Source organism: Scyliorhinus torazame, chromosome 19 (genome assembly GCF_047496885.1).
Source record: "Scyliorhinus torazame isolate Kashiwa2021f chromosome 19, sScyTor2.1, whole genome shotgun sequence".
Lineage (NCBI taxonomy): Eukaryota > Metazoa > Chordata > Chondrichthyes > Carcharhiniformes > Scyliorhinidae > Scyliorhinus > Scyliorhinus torazame.
The window spans coordinates 39,649,713-39,671,959 of NC_092725.1; the positions used below are offsets into that span (position 1 = coordinate 39,649,713).

Below are 22,247 nucleotides of genomic sequence, written 5' to 3' on the forward strand. Positions count from 1 at the left end.
GGGAGGTGTGGGAGTGTAGGCGGGGTGGGAGGTGTGGGAGTGTAGGCGGGGTGGGAGGTGTGGGAGTGTAGGCGGGGTGGGAGGTGTGGGAGTGTAGGCGGGGTGGGAGGTGTGGGAGTGTAGGCGGGGTGGGAGGTGTGGGAGTGTAGGCGGGGTGGAAGGTGCGGGAGTGTAGGCGGGGTGGGGGTTGTGGGAGTGTAGGCGGGGTGGGAGGTTTGGGGGTGTGGGCGGGGTGGGAGGTGTGGGAGTGTAGGCGGTGTGGGAGTGTAGGCGGGGTGCGAGGTGTGGGAGTGTTGGTGGGGTGGGAGGTGCGGGAGTGTAGGCGGGGTGGGAGGTGCGGGAGTGTAGGCGGGGTGGGAGGTGTGGGAGTGTAGGCGGGGTGGGAGGTGTGGGAGTGTAGGCGGGGTGGGAGGTGTGGGAGTGTAGGCGGGGTGGGAGTGTGGGCGGGGTGGGAGGTGAGGGAGTGTAGGCGGGGTGGGTGGTGTGGGAGTGTGGGCGAGGTGGGAGGTGTGGGAGTGTAGGCGGGGTGGGAGGTGTGGGAGTGTTGGTGGGATGGGAGGTGCGGGAGTGTAGGCGCGGTGGGAGGTTTGGGAGTGTAGGCGCGGTGGGAGGTTTGGGAGTGTGGGCGGGGTGGGAGTGTAGGCGGGGTGGGAGGTGAGGGAGTGTGGGCCGGGTGGGAGGTGTGGGAGTGTAGGCGGGGTGGGAGGTTTGGGAGTGTAGGCGGGGTGGGAGGTGTGGGAGTGTAGGCGGGGTGGGAGTGTAGGCGGGGTGGGAGGTGTGGGAGTGTAGGCGGGGTGGGAGGTGTGGGAGTGTGGGCGAGGTGGGAGGTGTGGGAGTGTAGGCGGGGTGGGAGGTGTGGGAGTGTTGGTGGGGTGGGAGGTGCGGGAGTGTAGGCGGGGTGGGAGGTGTGGGAGTGTAGGCGGGGTGGGAGTGTAGGCGGGGTGGGAGGTGAGGGAGTGTAGGCGGGGTGGGAGGTGAGGGAGTGTAGGTGTGGTGGGAGGTGAGGGAGTGTAGGTGGGGTGGGAGGTGAGGGAGTGTAGGCGGAGAGGGAGCATAGGCGGGGTGGGAGTGTAGGCGGGGAGGGAGGTGTGGGAGTGTAGGCGGGGTGGGAGTGTAGGCGGGGTGGGAGTGTAGGCGGGGTGGGAGGTGAGGGAGTGTTGGCGGGATGGGAGTGTAGGCGGGGTGGGAGTGTAGGCGGGGTGGGAGTGTAGGCGGGGTGGGAGTGTAGTCGGGGTGGGAGTGTAGGCGGGGTGGGAGGTGTGGGAGTGTAGGCGGGGTGGGAGGTGAGGGAGTGTAGGCGGGGTGGGAGATGTGGGAGTGTAGGCGGGGTGGGAGGTGAGGGAGTGTAAGCGGGGTGGGATGTGAGGGAGTGTAGGCGGGGTGGGAGGTGAGGGAGTGTAGGCGGGGTGGGAGGTAAGGGAGTGTAGGCGGGGTGGGAGATGTGGAAGTGTAGGCGGAGTGGGAGGTGTGGGAGTGTAGGCGGGGTGGGAGGTGTGGGAGTGTAGGGGGTGTGGGAGGTGTGGGAGTGTAGGCGGGGTGGGAGGTGAGGGAGTGTGGGCGGGGTGGGAGGTGTGGGAGTGTAGGCGGGGTGGGAGGTGAGGGAGTGCGGGCGGGGTGGGAGGTGAGGGAGTGTAGGCGGGGTGGGAGGTGAGGGAGTGTAGGCGGCGTGGGAGGTGTGGGAGTGTAGGCGGGGTGGGAGGTGAGGGAGTGTAGGCGGGGTGGGAGGTGAGGGAGTGTGGGCGGGGTGGGAGGTGAGGGAGTGTGGGCGGGGTGGGAGGTGTGGGAGTGTAGGCAGGGTGGGAGGTGATGGAGTGTAGGCGAGGTGGGAGGTGAGGGAGTGTGGGCGGGGTGCGAGCTGTGGGAGTGTAGGCGGGGTGGGAGGTGTGGGAATGTCGGCGGGGTGGGAGTGTAGGCGGGGTGGGAGGTGAGGGAGTGTAGGCGGGGTGGGAGGTGAGGGAGTGTAGGCGAGGTGGGAGGTGAGGGAGTGTGGGCGGGGTGGGAGGTGTGGGAGTGTGGGCGGGGTGGGAGGTGAGGGAGTGGAGGCGGGGTGGGAGGTGTGGGAATGTCGGCGGGGTGGGAGGTGTGGGAGTGTAGGCGGGGTGGGAGTGGAGGCGGGGTGGGAAATGAGGGAGTGTAGGCGGAGTGGGAGGTGAGGGAGTGTAGGTGGGGTGGGAGGTGTGGGAGTGGAGGCGGGGTGGGAGGTGTGCGAGTGTAGGCGGGGTGGGAGTGTAGGTGGGGTGGGAGGTGTGGGAGTGTAGGCGGGGTGGGAGTGTAGGTGGGGTGGGAGGTGTGGGAGTGTAGGCGGGGTGGGAGTGTAGGTGGGGTGGGAGGTGTGGGAGTGTAGGCGGGGTGGGAGTGTAGGTGGGGTGGGAGGTGTGGGAGTGTAGGCGGGGTGGGAGTGTAGGTGGGGTGGGAGGTGTGGGAGTGTAGGCGGGGTGGGAGTGTAGGTGGGGTGGGAGGTGTGGGAGTGTCGGCGGGGTGGGAGGTGAGGGAGTGTAGGCGGGGTGGGAGGTGAGGGAGTGTAGGCGGGGTGGGAGGTGCGGGTGTGTAGGCGGGGTGGGAGGTGTGGGAGTGTAGGCGGGGTGGGAGGTGTGGGAGTGGAGGCGGGGTGGGAGGTGTGGGAGTGTAGGCGGGGTGGGAGGTGTGGGAGTGTAGGCGGGGTGGGAGGTGAGGGAGTGTAGGCGGAGTGGGAGGTGTGGGAGTGTAGGCGGAGTGGGAGGTGTGGGAGTGTAGGCGGGGTGGGAGGTGAGGGAGTGTAGGCGGGGTGGGAGGTGTGGGAGTGTAGGCGGGGTGGGAGGTGTGGGAGTGTAGGCGGGGTGGGAGGTGTGGGAGTGTAGGCGGGGTGGAAGGTGCGGGAGTGTAGGCGGGGTGGGGGTTGTGGGAGTGTAGGCGGGGTGGGAGGTTTGGGGGTGTGGGCGGGGTGGGAGGTGTGGGAGTGTAGGCGGGGTGGGAGGTGTGGGAGTGTAGGCGGGGTGCGAGGTGTGGGAGTGTAGGCGGGGTGGGAGGTGCGGGAGTGTAGGCGGGGTGGGAGGTGTGGGAGTGTAGGCGGGGTGGGAGGTGTGGGAGTGTAGGCGGGGTGGGAGGTGTGGGAGTGTAGGCGGGGTGGGAGTGTGGGCGGGGTGGGAGGTGAGGGAGTGTAGGCGGGGTGGGTGGTGTGGGAGTGTGGGCGAGGTGGGAGGTGTGGGAGTGTAGGCGGGGTGGGAGGTGTGGGAGTGTTGGTGGGATGGGAGGTGCGGGAGTGTAGGCGCGGTGGGAGGTTTGGGAGTGTAGGCGCGGTGGGAGGTTTGGGAGTGTGGGCGGGGTGGGAGTGTAGGCGGGGTGGGAGGTGAGGGAGTGTGGGCCGGGTGGGAGGTGTGGGAGTGTAGGCGGGGTGGGAGGTTTGGGAGTGTAGGCGGGGTGGGAGGTGTGGGAGTGTAGGCGGGGTGGGAGTGTAGGCGGGGTGGGAGGTGTGGGAGTGTAGGCGGGGTGGGAGGTGTGGGAGTGTGGGCGAGGTGGGAGGTGTGGGAGTGTAGGCGGGGTGGGAGGTGTGGGAGTGTAGGCGGGGTGGGAGTGTAGGCGGGGTGGGAGGTGTGGGAGTGTAGGCGGGGTGGGAGTGTAGGCGGGGTGGGAGTGCAGGCGGTGTGGGAGTGTGGCGGGGTGGGAGGTGTGGGAGTGTAGAAGGGGTGGGAGGTGTGGGAGTGCGGGCGGGGTGGAAGGTGTGGGAGTGTAGGCGGGGTGGAAGGTGTGGGAGTGTAGGCGGGGTGGGAGGTGAGGGAGTGTAGGCGGGGTGGGAGGTGGGGAGTACGGGCGGGGTGCGAGGTGTGGGAGTGTAGGCGGGGTGGGAGGTGTGGGAGTGTAGGTGGGGTGGGAGGTGTGAGAATGTAGGCGGGGTGGGAGGTTTGGGAGTGTGGGCGGGGTGGGAGGTGCGGGAGTGTAGGTGGGGTGGGAGGTGTGGGAGTGTAGGCGGGGTGGGGGGTGTGGGAGTGTAGGCGGGGTGGGAGGTGTGGGAGTGTAGGCGGAGTGGGAGGTGTGGGAGTGTAGACGGGGTGGGAGGTTTGGGAGTGTGGGCGGGGTGGGAGGTGTGGGAGTGTAGGCGGGGTGCGAGGTGTGGGAGTGTACGCGGGGTGGGAGGTGTGGGAGTGTAGGCGGGGTGGGAGGTGTGGGAATGTAGGCGGGGTGGGAGGTGAGGGAGTGTAGGCGGAGTGGGAGGTGTGGGAGTGTAGGCGGAGTGGGAGGTGTGGGAGTGTAGGCGGGGTGGGAGGTGTGGGAGTGTAGGCGGGGTGGGAGGTGTGGGAGTGTAGGCGGGGTGGGAGGTGAGGGAGTGTAGGCGGAGTGGGAGGTGTGGGAGTGTAGGCGGAGTGGGAGGTGTGGGAGTGTAGGCGGGGTGGGAGGTGTGGGAGTGTAGGCGGGGTGGGAGGTGTGGGAGTGTAGGCGGGGTGGGAGGTGTGGGAGTGTAGGCGGGGTGGGAGGTGTGGGAGTGTAGGCGGGGTGGGAGGTGTGGGAGTGTAGGCGGGGTGGAAGGTGCGGGAGTGTAGGCGGGGTGGGGATTGTGGGAGTGTAGGCGGGGTGGGAGGTTTGGGGGTGTGGGCGGGGTGGGAGGTGTGGGAGTGTAGGCGGTGTGGGAGTGTAGGCGGGGTGCGAGGTGTGGGAGTGTTGGTGGGGTGGGAGGTGCGGGAGTGTAGGCGGGGTGGGAGGTGCGGGAGTGTAGGCGGGGTGGGAGGTGTGGGAGTGTAGGCGGGGTGGGAGGTGTGGGAGTGTAGGCGGGGTGGGAGGTGTGGGAGTGTAGGCGGGGTGGGAGTGTGGGCGGGGTGGGAGGTGAGGGAGTGTAGGCGGGGTGGGTGGTGTGGGAGTGTGGGCGAGGTGGGAGGTGTGGGAGTGTAGGCGGGGTGGGAGGTGTGGGAGTGTTGGTGGGATGGGAGGTGCGGGAGTGTAGGCGCGGTGGGAGGTTTGGGAGTGTAGGCGCGGTGGGAGGTTTGGGAGTGTGGGCGGGGTGGGAGTGTAGGCGGGGTGGGAGGTGAGGGAGTGTGGGCCGGGTGGGAGGTGTGGGAGTGTAGGCGGGGTGGGAGGTTTGGGAGTGTAGGCGGGGTGGGAGGTGTGGGAGTGTAGGCGGGGTGGGAGTGTAGGCGGGGTGGGAGGTGTGGGAGTGTAGGCGGGGTGGGAGGTGTGGGAGTGTGGGCGAGGTGGGAGGTGTGGGAGTGTAGGCGGGGTGGGAGGTGTGGGAGTGTTGGTGGGGTGGGAGGTGCGGGAGTGTAGGCGGGGTGGGAGGTGTGGGAGTGTAGGCGGGGTGGGAGTGTAGGCGGGGTGGGAGGTGTGGGAGTGTAGGCGGGGTGGGAGTGTGGCGGGGTGGGAGGTGTGGGAGTGTAGAAGGGGTGGGAGGTGAGGGAGTGTAGGCGGGGTGGGAGGTGAGGGAGTGTAGGCAGGCGTGGCAGTGTAGGCGGGGTGGGAGGTGTGGGAGTGCGGGCGGGGTGGAAGGTGTGGGAGTGTAGGCGGGGTGGGAGGTGAGGGAGTGTAGGCGGGGTGGGAGGTGGGGAGTACGGGCGGGGTGCGAGGTGTGGGAGTGTAGGCGGGGTGGGAGGTGCGGGAGTGTAGGCGGGGTGCGAGGTGTGGGAGTGTAGGCGGGGTGGGAGGCGTGGGAGTGTAGGCGGGGTGGGAGGCGCGGGAGTGTAGGCGGGGTGGGAGGCGTGGGAGTGTAGGCGGGGTGGGAGGTGTGGGAGTGCGGGCGGGGTGGGAGGTGAGGGAATGTAGGCGGGGTGGGAGGTGTGGGAGTGTAGGCGGGGTGGGAGGTGTGGGAGTGTGGGCGGGGTGGGAGGTGTGGGAGTGTGGGCGGGGTGGGAGGTGTGGGAGTGTAGGCGTGGTGGGTGGTGTGGGAGTGTAGGCGGAGTGGGAGGTGTGGGAGTGTAGACGGGGTGGGAGGTGTGGGAATGTGGGCGGGTTGGGAGGTGTGGGAGTGTAGGCGGGGTGGGAGGTGTGGGAGTGTGGGCGGGGTGGGAGGTGTGGGAGTGTAGGCGGGGTGGGAGGTGTGGGAGTGTAGGCGGGGTGGGAGGTGTGGGAGTGTGGGCGGGGTGGGAGGTGTGGGAGTGTAGGCGGGGTGGGAGGTGTGGGACTGTGGGCGTGGTGTGGGAGTGTGGGCGGGGTGGGAGGTGTGGGAGTGTGGGCGGGGTGGGAGGTGTGGGAGTGTAGGCGGGGTGGGAGGTGTGGGAGTGCGGGCGGGGTGGGAGGTGTGGGAGTGTGGGCGGGGTGGGAGGTGTGGGAGTGCGGGCGGGGTGGGAGGTGTGGGAGTGCGGGCGGGGTGGGAGGTGTGGGAGTGTAGGCGGGGTGGGTGGTGTGGGAGTGTAGGCGGAGTGGGAGGTGTGGGAGTGTAGACGGGGTGGGAGGTGTGGGAATGTGGGCGGGTTGGGAGGTGTGGGAGTGTAGGCGGGGTGGGAGGTGTGGGAGTGTGGGCGGGGTGGGAGGTGTGGGAGTGTGGGCGGGGTGGGAGGTGTGGGAGTGTGGGCGGGGTGGGAGGTGTGGGAGTGTAGGCGGGGTGGGTGGTGTGGGAGTGTAGGCGGAGTGGGAGGTGTGGGAGTGTAGACGGGGTGGGAGGTGAGGGAGTGTAGGCGGGGTGGGAGGTGTGGGAGTGTAGGCGGAGTGGGAGATGTGGGAGTGTAGGCGGGGTGGGAGGTGTGGGAGTGTGGGCGGGGTGGGAGGTGTGGGAGTGTAGGCGGGGTGGGAGGTGTGGGAGTGTCGGCGGAGTGGGAGGTGTGGGAGTGTAGGCGGGGTGGGAGGTGTGGGAGTGTAGGCGGGATGGGAGTGTAGGCGGGGTGGGAGGTGTGGGAGTGTAGGCGGGGTGGGAGGTGTGGGAGTGTAGACGGAGTGGGAGGTGTTGGAGTGTAGGCGGGGTGGGAGATGTGGGAGTGTAGGCGGGGTAGGAGGTGTGGGAGTGTAGGCGGGGTGGGAGGTGTGGGAGTGTGGGCGGGGTGGGAGGTGTGGGAGTGTGGGCGGGGTGGGAGGTGTGGGAGTGTAGGCGGGGTGGGAGGTGCGGGAGTGTAGGCGGGGTGGGAGGTGCGGGAGTGTAGGCGGGGTGCGAGGTGTGGGAGTGTAGGCGGGGTGGGAGGTGTGGGAGTGTAGGCGGGGCCGGAGGTGTGGGAGTGTAGGCGGGGTGGGAGGTGTGGGAGTGTAGGCGGGGTGGGAGGTGTAGGAGTGTAGGCGGGGTGGGAGGAGTGGGAGTGTGGGTGGGGTGGGAGTGTGGGAGTGTAGGCGGGGTGGGAAGTGTGGGAGTGTAGGCGGGGTGGGAGGTGTGGGAGTGTAGGCGGGGTGGGAGGTGTGGGAGTGTGGGCGGTGAGGGGAGTGTGGGCGGTGAGGGAGGTGTGGGAGTGTAGGCGGGATGGGAGGCGTGGGAGTGTAGGCGGGGTGGGAGTTTCGGGAGTGTAGGCGGAGTGGGAGGTGTGGGAGTGTAGGCGGGGTGGGAGTGTAGGCGGGGTGGGAGGTGTGGGAGTGTAGGCGGGGTGGGAGTGTAGGCGGGGTGGGAGTGCAGGCGGTGTGGGAGTGTGGCGGGGTGGGAGGTGTGGGAGTGTAGAAGGGGTGGGAGGTGTGGGAGTGCGGGCGGGGTGGAAGGTGTGGGAGTGTAGGCGGGGTGGGAGGTGAGGGAGTGTAGGTGGGGTGGGAGGTGGGGAGTACGGGCGGGGTGCGAGGTGTGGGAGTGTAGGCGGGGTGGGAGGTGTGGGAGTGTAGGTGGGGTGGGAGGTGTGGGAATGTAGGCGGGGTGGGAGGTTTGGGAGTGTGGGCGGGGTGGGAGGTGCGGGAGTGTAGGCGGGGTGGGAGGTGTGGGAGTGTAGGCGGGGTGGGGGGTGTGGGAGTGTAGGCGGGGTGGGAGGTTTGGGAGTGTGGGCGGGGTGGGAGGTGTGGGAGTGTAGGCGGGGTGCGAGGTGTGGGAGTGTACGCGGGGTGGGAGGTGTGGGAGTGTAGGCGGGGTGGGAGGTGTGGGAGTGTAGGCGGGGTGGGAGGTGAGGGAGTGTAGGCGGAGTGGGAGGTGTGGGAGTGTAGGCGGAGTGGGAGGTGTGGGAGTGTAGGCGGTGTGGGAGGTGTGGGAGTGTAGGCGGGGTGGGAGGTGTGGGAGTGTAGGCGGGGTGGGAGGTGAGGGAGTGTAGGCGGAGTGGGAGGTGTGGGAGTGTAGGCGGAGTGGGAGGTGTGGGAGTGTAGGCGGGGTGGGAGGTGTGGGAGTGTAGGCGGGGTGGGAGGTGTGGGAGTGTAGGCGGGGTGGGAGGTGTGGGAGTGTAGGCGGGGTGGGAGGTGTGGGAGTGTAGGCGGGGTGGGAGGTGTGGGAGTGTAGGCGGGGTGGAAGGTGCGGGAGTGTAGGCGGGGTGGGGGTTGTGGGAGTGTAGGCGGGGTGGGAGGTTTTGGGTGTGGGCGGGGTGGGAGGTGTGGGAGTGTAGGCGGGGTGGGAGGTGTGGGAGTGTAGGCGGGGTGCGAGGTGTGGGAGTGTTGGTGGGGTGGGAGGTGCGGGAGTGTAGGCGGGGTGGGAGTGTACGCGGGGTGGGAGGTGCGGGAGTGTAGGCGGGGTGGGAGGTGTGGGAGTGTAGGCGGGGTGGGAGGTGTGGGAGTGTAGGCGGGGTGGGAGTGTAGGCGGGGTGGGAGGTGTGGGAGTGTGGGCGGGGTGGGAGGTGTGGGAGTGTAGGCGGGGTGGGAGGTGTGGGAGTGTTGGTGGGATGGGAGGTGCGGGAGTGTAGGCGCGGTGGGAGGTTTGGGAGTGTGGGCGGGGTGGGAGGTGAGGGAGTGTGGGCCGGGTGGGAGGTGTGGGAGTGTAGGCGGGGTGGGAGGTGTGGGAGTGTAGGCGGGGTGGGAGTGTAGGCGGGGTGGGAGGTGTGGGAGTGTAGGCGGGGTGGGAGGTGTGGGAGTGTGGGCGAGGTGGGAGGTGTGGGAGTGTAGGCGGGGTGGGAGGTGTGGGAGTGTAGGCGGGGTGGGAGTGTAGGCGGGGTGGGAGGTGTGGGAGTGTAGGCGGGGTGGGAGTGTGGCGGGGTGGGAGGTGTGGGAGTGTAGAAGGGGTGGGAGGTGAGGGAGTGTAGGCAGGCGTGGGAGTGTAGGCGGGGTGGGAGGTGTGGGAGTGCGGGCGGGGTGGAAGGTGTGGGAGTGTAGGCGGGGTGGGAGGTGAGGGAGTGTAGGCGGGGTGGGAGGTGTGGGAGTGTAGGCGGGGTGGGAGGTGTGGGAGTGTAGGCGGGGTGGGAGGTGCGGGAGTGTAGGCGGGGTGCGAGGTGTGGGAGTGTAGGCGGGGTGGGAGGCGTGGGAGTGTAGGCGGGGTGGGAGGCGCGGGAGTGTAGGCGGGGTGGGAGGTGTGGGAGTGTAGGCGGGGTGCGAGGTGTGGGAGTGTAGGCGGGGTGGGAGGTGTGGGAGTGTAGGCGGGGTGGGAGGTGTGGGACTGTAGGCGGGGTGGGAGGTGTGGGAGTGTAGGCGGGGTGGAAGGTGAGGGAATGTAGGCGGGGTGGGAGGTGTGGGAGTGTAGGCGGGGTGGGAGGTGTGGGAGTGCGGGCGGGGTGGGAGGTGTGGGAGTGCGGGCGGGGTGGGAGGTGTGGGAGTGTAGGCGGGGTGGGTGGTGTGGGAGTGTAGACGGGGTGGGAGGTGTGGGAATGTGGGCGGGTTGGGAGGTGTGGGAGTGTCGGCGGGGTGGGTGGTGTGGGAGTGTGGGCGGGGTGGGAGGTGTGGGAGTGTGGGCGGGGTGGGAGGTGTGGGAGTGTAGGCGGGGTGGGTGGTGTGGGAGTGTAGGCGGAGTGGGAGGTGTGGGAGTGTAGACGGGGTGGGAGGTGAGGGAGTGTAGGCGGGGTGGGAGGTGTGGGAGTGTAGGCGGAGTGGGAGGTGTGGGAGTGTGGGCGGGGTGGGAGGTGTGGGAGTGTAGGCGGGGTGGGAGGTGTGGGAGTGTCGGCGGAGTGGGAGGTGTGGGAGTGTAGGCGGGGTGGGAGGTGTGGGAGTGTAGGCGGGATGGGAGTGTAGGCGGGGTGGGAGGTGTGGGAGTGTAGGCGGGGTGGGAGGTGTGGGAGTGTAGACGGAGTGGGAGGTGTTGGAGTGTAGGCGGGGTGGGAGATGTGGGAGTGTAGGCGGGGTGGGAGGTGTGGGAGTGTGGGCGGGGTGGGAGGTGTGGGAGTGTGGGCGGGGTGGGAGGTGTGGGAGTGTGGGCGGGGTGGGAGGTGTGGGAGTGCGGGCGGGGTGGGAGGTGTGGGAGTGTAGGCGGGGTCGGAGGTGTGGGAGTGTAGGCGGGGTGGGAGGTGTGGGAGTGTAGGCGGGGTGGGAGGTGTAGGAGTGTAGGCGGGGTGGGAGGTGTGGGAGTGTGGGCGGGGTGGGAGTGTGGGAGTGTAGGCGGGGTGGGAAGTGTGGGAGTGTAGGCGGGGTGGGAGGTGCGGGAGTGTAGGCGGGGTGCGAGGTGTGGGAGTGTAGGCGGGGTGGGAGGTGTGGGAGTGTAGGCGGGGTCGGAGGTGTGGGAGTGTAGGCGGGGTGGGAGGTGTGGGAGTGTAGGCGGGGTGGGAGGTGTAGGAGTGTAGGCGGGGTGGGAGGTGTGGGAGTGTGGGCGGGGTGGGAGTGTGGGAGTGTAGGCGGGGTGGGAAGTGTGGGAGTGTAGGCGGGGTGGGAGGTGTGGGAGTGTAGGCGGGGTGGGAGGTGTGGGCGGTGAGGGAGGTGTGGGAGTGTGGGCGGAGTGGGAGGTGTGAGCGGGGTGGGAGGTGTGGGAGTGTAGGCGGGGTGGGAGGTGTGGGAGTGTGGGCGGTGAGGGGAGTGTGGGCGGTGAGGGAGGTGTGGGAGTGTAGGCGGGATGGGAGGCGTGGGAGTGTAGGCGGGGTGGGAGTTTCGGGAGTGTAGGCGGGGTGGGTGGTGTGGGAGTGTAGGCGGTGAGGGAGGTGTGGGAGTGTAGGCGGTGAGGGAGGTGTGGGAGTGTGGGCGGTGTGGGAGTGTGGGCGGGGTGGGAGGTGTGGGAGTGTACGCGGGGTGGGAGGTGTGGGAGTCTAGGCGGGGTGGGAGGTGTGGGAGTGTACGCGGGGTGGGAGGTGAGGGAGTCTAGGCGGGGTGGGAGGCGTGGGAGTGTTTATTGTCCGTCCCACCGTAATGTTACTATTTGGTGACCTATAGACTACTCTTATCAGTGACTTTTTCGCCTTACTATTCCTGATTTCCACCCAAATGGATTCAACCTTATCCTCCATAGCACCGATGTCATCCCTTACTGTTGCCCGGATGTCATCCTTAAATAACAGAGCTACACCACCTCCTTTACCATCCACTCTGTCCTTTCGAATAGTTTGATAATCTCGGATATTTAGCTCCCAGTCGTGACCATCCTTTAACTATGTTTCAGTAATGGCCACTAAATCATAGTCATTCACGATGATTTGCGCCATCAACTCATTTACCTTATTTCGTATACTACGAGCATTCAGGTAAAGTACCCTTATGTTGGCTTTTATACCTCCATTATGAATCTTGCCACCTCCCCTAAGTTATTTCTCTTTTTACCTTTTCTCCTCATTTTCCTTTTCGTTGAACCCATATCTTCATGTAATAACCTGCTGCGTCGCTTTATATTTATGTTTTTACTTCCCGCTTTATTCCTTTTAGTAATACTGGGCCTATTCACTGAGCTCCCCTCAGTCACTGTACCTTGTACTGTGGTCCTTTTTGATTTTTGACAATGGCTTCTCTGCCTTACACTTTCCCTGTTACTGCTTTCGTTTACTTCCCTCCGACTTCCTGCATCAGTTCCCATCCCCCTGCCCATTAGTTTAAACCCTCCCCAACAGTACTAGCAAACCCCCCCTCCCACCCTCCCAGGACATTGTTTCCAGTCCTGCCCAGGTGCAGACCGTCCGGTTTGTACTGGTCCCAACTCCTCCAGAACCGGTTCCAATGTCCCAGGAATTTGAATCCCTCCTTCTTGCACCATCTCTCGAGCCACGCATTCATCCTATCTATCCTGACATTCCTACTCTGACTATCTCGTGGCACTGGTAGCAATCCTGAGATTACTACCTTTGAGGTTCTACTTTTTAGTTTGGATCAAAGGTTATGGGGTGAAAGCAAGATTAGGCTATTGAGTTGGATGATCAGCCATGATCGTAATAAATGGCGGAGCAGGATCGAAGTGCCAAAAGGCCTCCTCCTGCTCCTATCTTCTATGTATCTATGCTGACTACTCCTAATCACACCCTGTCTTTCCAAATGCCTGTCTATCTTATCCCTCAGATTCCTCTCTAGTAACTTACCCACCACAGATGTTAGGTTTACCCGTCTATAATTCCCAGGTTTTCTTTGCAGCCCTTCTTAAATAGGGGCAAACATTTGCTACCCTCCAGTCTTCTGGTACCTCACCCGTGGCTAACGATGATGCAAATATCTCATAGAATTTACAATGCAGAAGGAGGCCATTTGGTCCATCAAGTCTGCACCGGCCCTTGGAAAGAGCACACTACTTAAGCCCACACATCCACCCTATCCCCATAACACCCAGTAACCCCATATGTCAACCAGGGCTCCCGCAATTTATTCTCTAGCCTCACACCGTGTTCAGGGACAGCAGATTTATCCACCTTCATATATTTTATAATGTCCATCACCTCCTCTACTGTAATGAAAACTGTCCTCAATATATCACCACTAACCCCCCCAGATTCCCAAGTCTTCATGTCTTTCTCTATGGGCCCATTTCAGGGCTCATGCCGCTAGACAAGACAATCATGAACTATTCTCCAACATGGGGAAGTATGGTGGCACGCGGTTAGTTCTGCTTCCTCACAGTGCCAGGGACCTTGGTTCAATTACGCTCCCCGTGTGTGCGTGGGTTTCCTCCGGGTGCCCCGGTTTCCTCCCACAGTCCAAAGATGTGCAGGTTAGGTGGATTGCCCGTGATAAATTGCCTCTTGGTGTCCAAAAGGTTAGGTGTGGTTACAGGGCCTAGGTAAGGTGCTCTTTCGGACGGTCAATGCAGACTAGCTGGGCTGAATGGCCTTCTTCAGCACTGTAGGGATTCTATGACCCCCCCGCCCCCAGTGGAAGTTGGGTTGTAGGGTAAACATATAGAAGGAGGTGTACAGGCTGGTCTGGGCACCCACTGATGTGCCAATTGGTTAATGATCCAAAATCTTTTCTGAAACAGAACCGAACAAACATGACGTACGAGAAGATGTCGAGGGCTCTCCGCCATTACTACAAACTCAATATCATCAAGAAGGAGCCCGGGCAGCGCCTCTTGTTTAGGTACCGTGAGGGTGGGGAATTGGGTTGGGGGAGTGGGCGGGCACTGATCACTGGGGGGTTGGGGAGAGTGGGGTTTGCTGCTGAGGGCAGCAATGGGATGGCCCGAGGGTGTGGGAGCTGGAGAGTCACCGTAACAGGTGAGGGGCAGTGGGAGCAGTTAGTGGAGATGGGGAAGGGATTGTGAAGGTGTGCTGGGGGGGCTGGTGCTTTGGGGAAAACGTACAGTGATCGAAGGGCTGGAGAGTGGGCATGTTGAGGGAATGGGGGGGCGTGCGTGTGAGGGTGCAGATAATGACGGGGGTGGGGGGGGCTTAATAAGGACACGTGGAGTCCACCATGAGTAAAATAAGAAAGTTTTATTTACACAAACAATATGTACCCTATCCAGTGGATCCTTACCAGGGTTCTCTCTGGCCAGTGTATTACTGGCCGACATTATATACACTGGGTAGTTGCGATACCCCCTCCCACCCCCACCCCTAGCCGGGAACTCGTACTCCACAAGGAGCATGGGTCAGGCCAGCATTCCCACTCCGTAGGTCCCATGCGGGATATTACAGGTGGGACAATGAGGAGGGGTTCATACTGAGAGTAGTGCGGAATGGGTGGTGACGGGGGTGGGGTCGGGGGGTTTGCAGTCAAGGCAATGAATGGGATTGGCGGGATGGGGAAGGCGTGCTGTCTACGGGACATTTCCTGCCGATCCTGACAACGGTTTCTCTCCCTCGGCCTCTTGCCAGGTTTATGAAAACCCCGGATGAGATTGTGAACAGCCGAGCTGATCGTCTGGAACACCTGGAATGCCAGGAAATGGAGGAGCCACTGTACCAGGATGAGGAGTGCTGAGTGCAGGAACTGTGGGGACTCTGACTGGCTATGGCGAACATGCCAGGGTATCACAGTTGATGGATTGGCAGTGCCAAAGTGTTGGGAGCGGAGAGTGACTCTGTGTGGACAGCTGAGGCCCACGCTGTGCTCCAGTTTATCGCTATATCTACCCTACATCTGCTGCTTCATTTACTGTGACAACTAGCAACCTTTTATTGGACCAATGACGACTGGGAATGACTTGAGGCAGACATTGGTGCTGGAATCTGCTCCATCTTTGCCACCACCTGGGCTCTGATATATTGCCAGGCTTCTACAAGACATCAACACACCAATGACTGAGAGTGTGGAGCCAGAATGGACTCAAAAGGCCATGTCTGGGCCTCAGTCGATCCAGTAACAGAGCTGTCACCTGTTGTCCAATGCACTATTACTCTTAATGATTATAACTTGAATTTGTAGTGATTTTTTTTTTAAACTGCACATATGGAATCTGTCTCTGTCTGAACTCATGCTGAGAATCTACATTTCTTGTTAGAAAACACACTTTGTAATGATTCTTTTTAAACATTGCTACACCGGGAATTAAAATGAAAATGATTAGAAGTGCTGAAATTGTGTTTTTTAAATTAATTTACAGGACATGAGCATCGCTGGCTGCCCCTCCCCAACTGCCCTTCATTTCAGGGGGCAGTTTACATAGAACATAGAACATTACAGCGCAGTACAGGCCCTTCGGCCCTCGATGTTGCGCCGACCTGTGAAACCACTCGAAAGCCCATCTACACTATTCCCTTATCGTCCATATGTCTATCCAATGACCATTTGAATACCCTTAGTGCTGGCGAGTCCACTACTGTTGCAGGCAGGGCATTCCACACCCTTACTACTCTCTGACATCTGTCCTATATCTATCTCCCCTCAATTTAAAGCTATGTCTCCTCGTGCTAGACATCACCATCCGAGGAAAAAGGCTCTCACTGTCCACCCTATCCAATCCTCTGATCATCTTGTATGCCTCAATTAAGTACCCTCTTAACCTTCTTCTCTCGAACGAAAACAGCCTCAAGTCCCTCAGCCTTTCCTCATAAGATCTTCCCTCCATACCAGGCAACATTCTGGTAAATCTCCTCTGCACCCTTTCCAATGCTTCCACATCCTTCCTATAATGCGGTGAGCAGAATTGCACGCAATACTCCAAATGTGACCGCACCAGAGTTTTGTACAGCTGCAACATGACCTCATGGCTCCGAAACTCAATCCCTCTACCAATAAAAGCTAACACACCGTACGCCTTCTTAACAACCCTCTCAACCTGGGTGGCAACTTTCAGGGATCTATGTACATGGACACCAAGATCTCTCTGCTCATCCACACTGCCAAGAATCTTACCATTAGCCCAGTACTCTGTCTTCCTGTTATTCCTTCCAAAATGAATCACCTCACACTTTTCTGCATTAAACTCCATTTGCCACCTCTCAGCTCAGCGCTGCAGTTTATCTATGTCCCTCTGTAACTTGTAACATCCTTCCGCACTGTCCACAACTCCACCGACTTTAGTGTCATCTGCAAATTTACTCACCCACCCTTCTACGCCATCCTCCAGGTCATTTATAAAAATGACAAACAGCAATGGCCCCAAAACAGACCCTTGTGGTACACCACTAGTAACTGGACTCCAGTCTGAACATTTCCCATCAACCACCACCCTTTGTCTTCTTCCAGCTAGCCAATTTCTGATCCAAACTGCTAAATCACCCTGAATCCCATGCTTCTGTATTTTCTGCAATAGCCTACCGTGGGGAACCTTATCAAACGCTTTACAGAAATCCATATACACCACATCAACTGCTTTACCCTCATCCACCTGTTTGGTCACCTTCTCAAAGAAAATCAGGTTTGTGAGGCACAAAACCGTGTTGACTATCCCTAATCAAATTATTCCTTTCCAGATGATTATACATCCTATCTCTTATAAACCTTTCCAAGACTTTGCCCACAACAGAAGTAAGGCTCACTGGTCTATAGTTACCGGGGTTGTCTCTACTCCCCTTCTTGAACAAGGGGACAACATTTGCTATCCTCCAGTCTTCTGGCACTATTCCTGTAGACAAAGATGACTTAAAGATCAAAGCCAAAGGCTCAGCAATCTCCTCCCTAGCTTCCCAGAGAATCCTAGGATAAATCCCATCTGGCCCAGGGGACTTGTCTATTTTCACCTGGAGGGTCTGGAGTCACATGTAGGCCAGACCAGGTAAGGATGGCAGATTTCCTTCCCTAAGGGACATCAATGAACACCCCACCCACCCAAACCCACCTCACACCCCACCCAAACCCACCTCACATCCCACCCCCCACCCAAACCCACCTCACATCCCACCTCACATCCCACTCAAACCCACCTCACATCCCACTCAAACCCACCTCACATCCCACTCATATCCCACCTCACATCCCACCTGGATGGGTTTTTACGACAGTCGTTTCATGGTCAGCGTTAGACTTTTAATTCCAGAGTCAAGTTTCACCATCTACCCTGGTGAGATTTGAACCCAGATCCCCAGAGCATTACCCTGGGTCTCTGGATTACTAATGCAGTGACAATACCACTCCGCCACTGTCTCCCCTGGTCACATGAAGTAGCGATGGGAATCCACAGTGCGGTAATCACAAGCTTCGTCTTTCAGCATTCATCTTAGCAAAAGGATGCAATAAGTATTGGCCGCCGTCTCTGTTTAGTCAGTCACAGAACATACAGTGCAGAATACAGTTAATGTCTTCACACACAAATTACAAGCGGGACTATGAAGGATGTCTTGGTGTTTAAATTCCACACAAGCAGGAGCTTTAGCTTGTTTTCCCCAAATCCCTTCAACCACAGATTGACCAATTCTTAAACATAGAACATAGAACGATACAGCGCAGTACAGGCCCTTCCCCGCGATGATCTTGCAAATAACTGTTCGTTTCACAGCACGTAGTGTGTTACTGTTAGACTGATAGAGATATAGAACGGGAAGAGGCCGTATCTGTGCCAGCTCTCTCGTCCAACTCAAAATCAGAATCACAGAATAATACAGCACAGAAAAGGCCCTTCTGCCCATCGAGTCTGTACTGACGCATGAGAAACACCTGACCTGCCCACCTAATCCCATTGGCCAGCACTTGGCCCATAGCCTCGAATGCTAAGACGTGCCAAGCGCTCATCCAGGTACTTTTTAAAGGATGTGAGGCAACGCGTCTCTACCACCCTCCCAGGCCGCGCATTCCAGACCGTCACCACCCTCTGGGTAAAAATGTTTTTCCTCAAATCACCTCCTGGCCCTGACCTTGAACTTGTGTCCCCCTCGTAACTGACCCTTCAACTAAAGGGAAGAGCTGTACCCTATCCACTCTGTCCATGTCCCTCATAATCTTGTACACCTCAATCAGGTCACCCTCAATCTTCTCTGCTCCAGCAAAAACAACCCAAGCCTATCCAACCTCTCTTCATCACCATCCCAGGCAACATCCTGGGGAATCTTCTCTGCACCCCCTCCAGTGCAATCACATCCTTCCTGTCATAATATACACCAGTATATCATGGTGCATATACACACACAGTGATGGACACACAGCGGGACCAATCAACACACACAACACCGCAGCCAATCACCAGTTAGAGCACACTCACTATAAAGACAGGGGGCATCAGAGTTCCCGCTCATTCGCGATGCAGCCTCCTACAAGGACAGAGCTTACAGCTTACAGCACAGATCCTCGCCATGTACTGAGTGCATAGACTGGTTAGGACAGGCATAGGTCTTTAGTTTAATCTAACATCGTGTTAACCCACAGTGAAAGTATGTTCAACAGTTTCTAACTTAATAAAATAGTGTTGCACTATTTTAAGTGTTGGTGGCCTGTATGTGTTCCACGGATCCAGAGCACCCAACACATCATGGTACCAGGAGTTGAGGGATATTAGAACTTCTTAGACCTACCTGCAAGTGATCTGCCTTCCACCAGCATACAGTCATCCTGCAAAATGGACAGCCTCCGCCCGCCGCCGCTCCGCATCACCGGTAACCTAGGGGCCAACTGGAAGATATTCAAAGGCTTCCAGCTCTACCTTTAGGCCACAGACCGGGAAGATGCCTCAGACACCAGGAAGATCGCTCTCTTCCTATCCACGGCCGGGGACCATGCCATCCACATTTTCAATTCTCTCACCTTTGCTGAAGATGAAGATAAATCAAAATTCAAGACGGTCCTCCTCAAGTTTGACAGTCACTGCAACATCGAGGTGAATGAAAGTTTCGAGCGCTATGTATTCCAACAGCGTTTGCAGGGTAAGGATGAACCTTTCCCGTCCTTTCTCACCCACCTCTGCATCCTTGCGCAGTCCTGTAATTACGGGCCCACGTCCGACTCCATGATACGTGACCAGGTCGTTTTCGGTGTTCAGTCGGACCCCCTACGCCAGCAGCTCCTCAAAGTAAAGCAGCTCACCCTAGCGACCGCCATCGAGACCTGCGTGCTACACGAACACGCCACTAGTCGGTATTCCCACATCCAAGCGGCTGAAACGGCGCGGCAAGGTCCCCACGAGGCAGAACGGGTCCAAGCAATCGAACAACTCCAGGGCCTCAGCCTGGATGAGGGCGGCCATTTCGCGCGCTTTTCGCGGACTCCCGCACTTGTGCAACTGAACGAGGGGACAGCGATGTCGACGAACGTACTGGGCAGGCACGCACCACGTCCGACCGCACCGCGCATGCGCGGTGGCGCAGTGAGCAGACTGAAACGACAACGTGCGGCAACTGTGGCTCCGCCCACTTAAAGCAGCAATGTCCTGCCAAATCCCGACGATGCCTGCGATGTGGCAAACTTGGCCACTCTGCTGCTTTATGCAGATCAGCTCAGCCTGCCAATTCATATCGCTCCAGCCAGCCTCGCAGGAATGTCCGGGCCATTCAACCCACGGTCACCGATCCCGATTCGGACCTGCTACCCGATATTGACACCGAGGACCCGAAGGCGCCTTTTCGAATCGGTATCGTTACAAAAAACAGGGTGTCCCCGAAGCAAAGAATCCAGCCTCTGTCGGTATGCAGCATCGATCCAGACGATGAGTGGTGTGCCACCCTTACGGTCAACCGGTCCCAAATACAATTCCGCCTGGACACTGGTGCCTCTGCCAATCTGCCTTTGTGTCAAACCAGCTATCCTGCCATCAGCATGCCAGCTATTAGATTATAATGGCAATGCCATTGCTGCCAGCGGCTCGTGCCAACTTGAAGTGACGCACCGGTCACGCAAAGCCAGCCTTCCCTTTGAAATCGTGGGCTCCTCGAAAGCCTCCCTGCTTGGCGCGCAGGCATGCAAGCTGTTGAACCTAGTTCAGAGAGTTCACTCTCTCTCTCCTGCTGACGCGTCTGCCTTTCAGGACACCGACTTCAGGGCGCTGCTCAACGCCATTATCAACCAGTACCACGACGTACTCGCAGGGTCCCAGCACGCCTTAAGGACCGCCTCAAGCAGCAGCTGCAGGACCTCCAGGACCAAGGAGTGATTTCCAAAGTCACGGAACCGACCGACTGGGTCAGTTCCATGGCATGTGCAAAAAAAGCCTTCCGGCGAATTGAGAATTTGCATTGATCCCAAGGATAAAAACAAACAAAGAACAAAGAAATGTACAGCACAGGAACAGGCCCTTCGGCCCTCCAAGCCCGTGCCGACCATGCTGCCCGACTAAACTACAATCTTCTACACTTCCTGGGTCCGTATCCCTCTATTCCCATCCTATTCATGTATTTGTCAAGATGCCCCTTAAATATCACTATCGTCCCTGCTTCCACCACCTCCTCCGGCAGCGAGTTCCAGGCACCCACTACCCTTTGCGTAAAAAACTTGCCTCGTACATCAACTCTAAACCTTGCCCCTCTCATCTTAAACCTATGCCCCCTAGTAATTGACCCCTCTACCCTGGGGAAAAGCCTCTGACTATCCACTCTGTCTATGCCCCTCATAATTTTGTATACCTCTATCAGGTCTCCCCTCAACCTCCTTCGTTCCAGTGAGAACAAACCGAGTTTATTCAACCGCTCCTCATAACTAATGCCCTCCATACCAGGCAACATTCTGGTAAATCTCTTCTGCACCCTCTCTAAAGCCTCCACATCCTTCTGGTAGTGTGGCGACCAGAATTGAACACTATACTCCAAGTGTGGCCTAACTAAGATTCTATACAGCTGCAACATGACTTGCCAATTCTTATACTCAATGCCCCGGCCAATGAAGGCAAGCATGCCGTATGCCTTCTTTGTAGATCTCCAAATTTCTTTCTCTGTCAGTCTGGCCTCAATAAAAGTTGAGACGGATTTGCACGTAAAAAGAAGTTATTTATTTAGCTTGCAAGCTTGAATCATCTTACAGAAACGTAAAAGACATCCAGCCTCTTACATCCCAGAAAACGACTGAACTAAAAGACAAAGGGATCTCTGCAAAATCAATTCAAATGGTATCAAGTTTCACATACTCGACGGACATAGGTCAGCATATGTCCCTCCTGACCTGTTCGATCTATTCTGATTGGCTCACTTCCAATCCCTTTCTCTGGCCCCTATCAATGCAGCATCACTCTCATAGGCACACCTCTTCCTGCTTTTTCCATGCGGTCTCAAACTCCTTTGTCCCTAACTGCAAGAATCAAAGTGGCTTATTTCTACATTACATTAACTAGTAACTCTAAAGTAACTATTTTATATCACATTTGTCATTCCCTCCTTTTATCATTCCATGATAACCGAACTATCCAATCTATAGCTACGGTTCCTCATCTAAAAAGATCCGTCGCTGCATTTCCAATTCCTGTCTTAGCCCCCCTTCATCTGCCTCACCCTCATGGATTTTAACAGTTAAATTTTTTTTCTCGGTGATTGGGGCGGTGATCTGATCTAGTGCACCCCGCATTCTACCCATCACACATTTAAGGATGGCCAGGCCCACAAAGATGCAGCCGATAGCTACCACTAGATACATGGCCATATTTATCAACCAGTCCTTCCATCCTCCAAATCCCCAGTTACCCCAAGAGTCAGGATCCTGCATCCCGTCCAAGTGATCCCGTATGCGATCCATAAATTTAGTAATGTTAGCGGTCAAGTCCTGAACACCCATGATACACTTGCCCTGTACTATGGCGCATACCCCACCCTCACGGGCCAGAAGATAGTCAAGAGCATACCGGTTCTGCATTGCAAACAACCGTAGCTGAGACAACTCCTTAGTTATTGCCCCGAGGGCTCCCAAGGTTTCATTTCCCAAGATGGTAAGGCCGCAAATAAAATAATTCCGATCACTAACAGCCAAGGAACCCCCCACACCTCCCAGTGTCAATACGCTCAGAATGCCCCACCCGGCTGAGTGGCCCCGGTTGGGTGCAAGAACCTGAGGTTTTTTCCAGTTCTCGCAAAATTCAGCAGAGACTGCCCGGCGTGCTAACTGATTATGCAGGTTCCACGCCGAAGGGCAGGGGACTGTGGTAGGGACTAGAGTCCCTATAGCAATTCGGCGGGGAAATGGGGGTGACAAAACGTTGGTCGCCGTACCATTAAATAAAAAGTAGTATCCTTGTTCCGTGTGGAGACTAGCATCACAATCAGCATATCGGTTGCGTAAGGACCCCCCCAGTAGCCCAGTTTATCAAACTTTGAAACGCCCATTCGGGCCGCCCAGCAATGCGGAAAGCCCTAGTCCCAACAGTGATATGAGAGACATTCGCCCAGCCACAGAGGAGCTGGAGGCCGGCGTTCAATGGAACGCAAGTGGTGTTGTAACAAACGCATTGGCCAGACGCCTGGGTGATATGGCACCTCCTGTCCGTACAGGTGGGAAACAGACATGTTATATTTGTGTCCACCTCTACCAGCAAACAGCCATATCCTTCACTGCTGAAGCAATTCTCGTACGACCGGGAATCCCTATTGGGAGTGAAGTGGTTAGGTATGTACGCCCTCCACCGTCGCAGCCTATCATACTGTGAGTGGGAATTATCCCGAGGGAGGGGAAGGCAAATAGCCGGTGGTGCTGAATCCGGATCGTAAGGAAGAGTGACGTGCTCCGGTGGTGCTGAATCCGGATCGTAAGGAAGAGTGACGTGCTCGGGCAATGGCTCGGAACGCTGACAATGAACCACCGTTTGGGGAGTGCCCCAAAGCGGTGAAACAGAAAATAACCTAGACACCGCTGCG

At 59.1% G+C, this 22,247-nt stretch overlaps 1 protein-coding gene across 1 annotated transcript in view; it reads left to right on the forward strand.

Annotated features, from left to right (window-relative positions):
- The window catches only part of LOC140396094 (transcription factor ETV6-like), a 140,138-nt gene extending 125,519 nt beyond the window's left edge, over positions 1-14,619 (forward strand). Inside the window, exons 7-8 of the mRNA XM_072484205.1 lie at positions 13,085-13,185; positions 13,926-14,619. Of these exons, the coding sequence (XP_072340306.1) occupies positions 13,085-13,185; positions 13,926-14,031 (207 nt within the window). The 3' untranslated portion in view covers positions 14,032-14,619. The remainder of the gene's footprint in view (positions 1-13,084; positions 13,186-13,925) is intronic.
- Positions 14,620-22,247: the final 7,628 nt, after the last annotated feature.